Source organism: Gavialis gangeticus, unplaced genomic scaffold, assembly GCF_001723915.1.
Source record: "Gavialis gangeticus isolate Ggan-Ray unplaced genomic scaffold, GavGan_comp1, whole genome shotgun sequence".
Taxonomy (NCBI): Eukaryota; Metazoa; Chordata; order Crocodylia; family Gavialidae; genus Gavialis; species Gavialis gangeticus.
In genome coordinates this window covers 1,208,567-1,214,844 of record NW_017728960.1, presented here as the reverse complement: position 1 = coordinate 1,214,844, position 6,278 = coordinate 1,208,567, and the positions used below count along the sequence as shown (strand labels likewise).

At 57.9% G+C, this 6,278-nt stretch overlaps 1 protein-coding gene across 2 annotated transcripts in view; it reads left to right on the top strand.

Moving 5' to 3' along the window:
• Positions 1-6,278, top strand: part of INSRR (insulin receptor related receptor) — a 21,661-nt gene that overhangs the window by 5,713 nt on the left and 9,670 nt on the right. Inside the window, exons 1-3 of one of the 2 annotated variants that reach the window (XM_019519207.1) lie at positions 2,974-3,063; positions 3,188-3,742; positions 6,131-6,278. In XM_019519207.1, coding sequence (XP_019374752.1) covers positions 3,199-3,742; positions 6,131-6,278 — 692 coding nt within the window. In that variant the 5' untranslated portion in view covers positions 2,974-3,063; positions 3,188-3,198. Of the gene's footprint in view, positions 1-2,973; positions 3,064-3,187; positions 3,743-6,130 lie in introns of those variants that run through there. The other variant, XM_019519130.1, reaches the window with a different exon arrangement.

The window sequence follows — 6,278 nt, the reverse complement described above, 5'->3', positions numbered from 1 at the left end:
GGGGGGTGGATGGATTTGAACCTGGAGTCCAGATCATTTCTACCTGAGCTACACGGTGCCATGAGCCTGCAGCATCATGAGTTTTCCAGAACCCAAAGCTGTCTCCTCCCTATCCCCACACCCCGATCTGCTCTTGTTCCCATGCAAATAGGCCTCAGGTAACAACGCCCAGGACCTGGTGCCTGGGCCTGGCTGGATAATTCCCAGGGACCCCGGCACCTTGCAGTGAAAGGAGATGAGATGGGTTGGGGGGCAGGGGGGAGATGCTGCAATTCACCGGCCCTTGGGCTGTGCTGGGAAGGATGCGACGGCAGCAGGGAGAGTGAGGTGGAGACGGATAAATAATTCAGGGGGGCAGGGAACAGTGGAAAGAGATGGGAAAGCGGAAAATTGTAGCTAAGCAGAAGTGGGGGGGGATGATGTCAACGGCACTGGGATCGAAGGCGGCCACGCAGCCAGGGCCAGGCTGGTGGGGATCGGAGGAGAGAGCCAGGAGGGGTGTTTCAGGGCGCCAGGAAAATGGGCCAGCAACGTGGATGAGTATTTGCCATCGGGGGTCCCAGCGCTGCAGTTAGGGGCCTGGGTAGCCTTGCCTTCCCCATGCCTCGGTTTCCCCATTGAAGTCATGAGAGCTGGGGGTCACCCCATGAGCAGCCAGGCCCTTGGATCCACTCCAGAGTCAGGGCTGTGCAAATGAGCAGGGTCTGACCCCTGATGGGGCTGGATGGACCCTGTGGGGGGACCGTGCACTGGCTGCAGTGCACGGAGGAGGCCAGGCGCAGACCTGGCCCCGGGGCCGGCGCGGTTAATAAGTGATGGCAGTAATCGCCCAGCCATAGCCTGTTTGCTCCCAAAAGCGCTGGGCGCTGGGAAAACGACCTGCTGTGGCAGGTGCTGCCATGGTGCCCACTGCTGTGCCTGGCGCTGTGCCCGAAAGGCAGGGAGGGGGGCACCATGGACCACAGCTAGGGCAAAGGGGATCAGGTGCTGCCATGCACCCCTGACTGGGTCCTGGGCTCTGCACCCCTGCAGATGGAGCGCTAAGGAGCCCAACTTGGGTGCCAGGGCAGCTGTGCCCACCCTGCTGCACCCCGGGGCCAAGCCAGGCTCGAGTGCAAGGGATCTTGGGGCTACAGGCTCACAGGAAGGCATGTAGCCTGCTCTGGGGGCTGGTGGGAATGGCTTTTTATTTAACATAAATAAATACATTCTTATTCCAAGCCAAATCGCCCAAATCAAGTCCAAATCCTTGGATCAGTCCAGAACCATAAGTGGCCCTACAACTGAAACATCCTTCACCCCAGCCAGGGGCTTCAGATGTTTCCAAATCCTTTGCCAGGCATCCTATGTGCAGGCCCAAGCCTGGAGGCTTGGGGTTCAGATGCCCCCAAGTTTTGCCTGCCCTCAGCCATACGGCCACAGGAGCAAGCTAGGGAGGAGCCTCCCATTTCCATAAAGTGGTCGTTAAGCCCCAACATCTTGGCAGGCACTAAAACATGCCAGAAGAACAGTTATCCCTGGGAACACTTAAGGAAAACTGCTTTCATGGACCCAGATACATGGTGTTTCCCCTGCCAGGGATGGCACCTGGGGCGGGGGCGTGAAAGGGAAATGCAGATCAAACTCTAGTTTCTTAGGCTGATGCCAGGTGAGACCCCCTGAGCCCCCCACACCCCCTGGAGAACTTGCTCCTTCCCTTCCCAGGTGCATGGCACAGTTGGGACCCCATGGCCCCTGTCTGTCCCCGCTGACCTCTCCCCGGCCGGCTGGTCCGTGCGGGGCTGGCAGAGCCCTCCCTGCCTCAGCCTGCAGCATGTTTGGGCTCAAAGCCAAGTTCATCATGTTGATTCCTGGTGTTTACAGTAAATTCCCCTCTGGGTAAGAGGCTGCCCTGGGAGCTTGGTGCTGCAGACAGCTCAGGCTGGGGGTTGCCCTGGGTGGGGTGTGGCCTGGTATCTCTTCTACCCTGTACCCACATGCATCAGGACCTAGCAGCCCAGCTCTGCCAGGGCTCATTGGAGGAAAGAAAGTGCCTTTAAAATTACCCCTCCAAGAGCTTTTGCAGCTAGCAAGGGCCCTGGAGGCTCAGCTCTCCCATAGTGCAGTGCTCTGCATGGCCCCTGGGCATGCAGTCCTGGCTGCTGTCTGTCCTGAGGCTAGCTGGGGAATGGCAGTGTGTTGTACCAGCATCTCTGCCAGCCTCTGCACCAGTCTGGATGCTGCATGGGTCAGCACCTGGTGCGGAGCTGGATCCTACTGGGGCCCCCAGCCCAGTGCGCTGGCCAGCAGAGCAGCAATGTACCCCAAGGATGAAAGCAAGGTGCATGTTTTCTTTCCATGCATGCCCGCAGGGGCTGCAGTCTTGGCCAGGCTTTGCCCTCCTGAGCCCTTGTGACACTGTTGTCTAAAACCCTGGGCCAATGTGCCAGGGAAGCTGCCAGGAACATGTTATCTTTGTGCACGGTGCCGGCTTCGCATGCACGCCGATGTTGCAACGCTGGCATGGCTGTGGGAGGCTATGAGAGTCCCTGCGTAAACAGAGGCCACATGCACCAGACAGGGGCTTGGGGGCCGTCAAGTGCCAGCAGGGGCTGCCAGGTGAGGTCTGGCAGCGTTGGAAGGCGGGGGTGCATGCAAGGCAGCTCTGGGGGTGATATCCAGGATGTGGCTGGGAAGGGGTCCAGCGAAAGCTTTTCCATCCACAAAATGATGTTTTGGGGCGTCTTGGAGGGCTGATTTTTTCAGTGTCAGATGCCCTGGTTGTTGGCAGCTTCTATCTCCTCCATGAAACAGCTTTGGGATGACCCCAGCAAGGTCCTATCCTAGGCTGTGTCTGCCCCCCATGGTGGCTGAGTAGCCCCTGGCCCTGGAGGCATTTACCCTTCTAGCTTCCTAGTGCTGGAGCCTGCAAGCGGGAGAAGAGCATGGTCAGATCTTGTTCACTTATGAAGAGCAGGTCTGATCCTGCCTCAAGCAGAGGTTGGACTAGATGTGACCCTGGGAGGTCCCTGCCAACCCCACAACTCTGTGACTTCTCTGCCCTGGTATGAAAGAGGAGACTGGGTGAGGTGGACCTACGGCCTGACTCTGTCCTTGGCAATTCTGTTCTGAGCTAAGGGACTTGGCCAAGGCCTCCTGGCTCATCGGTGGCAGGGTGTCCCAGGCCCTCACCCCCTGTTTCTTGCAGTCTGCAGCAGCATGGACATCCGGAACGACGCCTCACAGCTGCGGAAGCTGGAGAACTGCACCATCGTGGAGGGCAACCTGCAGATCCTGCTCATGTTCACCACAGGCGCTGAGGACTTCCGGGGCCTGAGCTTCCCGCGCCTGGTCATGGTCACCGAGTACCTGCTGCTTTTCCGCGTCTACGGGCTGGAGAGTCTGCGTGACCTCTTCCCTAACCTCTCGGTCATCCGTGGCACCAGCCTCTTCTTCAACTACGCCCTGGTCATCTTCGAGATGCCGCACCTGCGTGACATCGGCCTCCACAGACTCACCCACGTGCTGCGTGGCTCCGTGCGCATTGAGCGCAACCAGGAGCTCTGCCACCTCTCCACCCTGGACTGGGGGCTGCTGCTGCCTGAGGCAGCCCTGGAGAACAACTACATTGTGGGGAACAAGCTGGCTGAGGAGTGTGCTGATGTCTGCCCTGGCATCCTGGATGTGGAGAAGCCCTGTGCCCAGACCAGTGTCCATGGGCAGCTGGACTATCGCTGCTGGACCTCCAGTTACTGCCAGAGGGGTGAGGAGCTGGGCGCCAGGCGGGCATTGTAAGCTGAGCAGGGTGGGCCCAGGTGGGCGCTGCAAGTTGAGCAAGGTTGACTGGGGAGGGGAGACCCAGGCAATGGAGGGGGAAAGCACGGGGGCTGTAGAGAAGGGCTAAGGCTGTGTTTTCCCTGGGGGCATGGCACTGTACCATAGGAGAACACAGCCCCTCAAAGACAGGGGGTGCGTTGCAGCCAGGGGAAATCCTAGCTTTTATTTTTAATGCTTGGAGACATTCCCTCAGGCATTTCTAACCCAATAATAGGGGCCAGAGAGGTTATTGAAGAGGGGATGGAGGGAGATCTGAGTCAGCGTGGTCTCTATATTGCATCCAGTCCTGCCGCTGTCAGAGATGGGCCTATTGGATGGGCCAAGGGGCTCTGTCAGAGACAGGATCCCAAGCTAGATGGACCATGGGTTTGACCCGCTCTGATGCTGCTCATGTTCAGCTTTTCTAAACCTTTCCAATGGTTTAACCAGCCTGCAGAGGGGAGATGAGCCACCCCAGAGGTGGCTGCACTTCTGCAGCCCTGCTGTTAGAAACAGGCCCAGGAAAGTGGGACTCATGGGTGAGGTGGTCTGAGGTGTGTACGTGTGTCATGGACCATGCGATTCTGCTACGTGCTGCCCAGGGCACCGTCGTGGACTAGCAGCTCTCCTGAGCTAGGATGAGAAGTTGGGTGATGCCAAGGCCCTTTTCTGCCCAAAGCTTGGAGCAACCCAGAATCAGGCCCTGTGTCTGCACTCAGAATCAGGACCCCGATTGGCGTTTCTGGGCTCCGCCATAGTGCAGCCCAATATGTGAAGGCAATATCATTTAATCCTAATAAATGCAGAGTGCACCGGTACAGACTGCTACAAAGGAAAGCCCTGATTGACTTATCAGCCTGTGGGGCCGTGGCATTGATTTCAATGGGGCCAAGGTATCACCCAGTCCATCCAAAATAATAATTCAAGGGGGAATGTCTTTTCCAGCCAGGGTGAGGGTGGGGGGGATGCTGTGAGCCCAGTATAAATGTGCTTCTCTCCCTAGGGAAATACTTTCTAATGCTCTTAGTAGAGAATGGGGCTTTAAAGTGGTCTAACTGGGTTTGCAATTGGGATTGGACTGAGATGGTAAAGAAACAGTTGGTTCCTGCACTGGGAGTGGTGGAGCAAATCCAGTTAGCCGAGTATAAAGCCCTGTCCTCTACCAGGAGTGTTAGAAAGTGTTTCCCTGTGGAGAGAAGCATGTTTAAAACCCACGAGGGTCTCAGCCTTTCTGGCCACCTCTTCTGCTGTCCTGCCCCTTGTAGGGGGAAGAGGAACCTGCTAGTGCTCTTGGCCCCGTGCACCTGGAAAGGTTTAGTTTGGGCTCCAGAGGATCTATTCTTTGCAGGTGGCAAGTCTGTTTGCTCTCACGTTGGGCACCCGGTGCCTGTGGAGACTGGGTAAAGATGCAAAGAGGGAAAACCCCTGGGGCAGGTGGAGGAGATGCTTGTGGGCTGGGCAGCTCCGAGGTCCAGAGGGGCCTGGGCTGGCATCAGCATGTTTCTGCAAATGATCATTATGGAGAGACAAAAAACCCCAAAGGACGTATTTATCTAGACAAAATCAAGACTGTGTACAAGTGCCCGGAGACAGGAGCTACAAACTGTCCTAGGGACCCGCGGGGCCACTGAGGCCTCTCCTCTCCTGGGCACGTCCCAGCAGGAGGTGACAATTCGATGTGGCCATCGCTAAAAGGAGCTTAACGCAGAGAGATAGGAGAGTGGGGGGTCCCTGGGAGACAGCATGTGTGTGTGGGTGGGATGGGGTGCAGAGGTACAGCCTTGGGGTGCCCTGAGGTCTGGGTTCCTCCATCCCAGCCCCATCTGGGTTTCTGTCCCAGCCCCCCAGAGAGGCAGCAGAGGCTGGGGCCAAGACTCCCTGCAGCTGCGGGTGTAATCAGACCCGTTGTGTATCCACCAGGGCCCTGCTGCCGTGTTTGCCCAGCGGAGGGGTAAATACAGCCCGGGTTGCAGCTGGTTTTCTGTAAACAGACAGCCTGCCATGGGGTATACACTGTCAACACAGATCCTTATCAGCTGCAGCCTCCATATACACACAGGGCAATCCCTCCATCCCTGCTTCCCCTCCCTCTATCCATCCCTCCACTCTTGCCCTTCCTACCCCGCTCTCTCTTTCTCCCCTTTCCCATCCCTCAGATCCCTGCCATTTCAGGACACAGACTCCCACAATCTTCCAAGCTGGGAGTGCAGCAAAGCTCTTGTTTCAGGCTCTCAGCAGACTCAGGCAGCAGGTCACTGGGGAGCGCGAAGAGGCTGATGCCATCCCCATCCCCTGAGCACTTAGGGATTAATTCTTGCTCTCTTGCTGCCTCTAGTGTGCCCATGCGGGGCCGGTGGGGCCTGCACTGTGACGGGGGAGTGCTGCCATGAGGAGTGCCTGGGGGGCTGCAGCCGGGCACGGGACAGCGGGGCCTGTGTGGCCTGCCGCCACTTCCGCTTCCAGGGACGCTGCCTGCCCGCCTG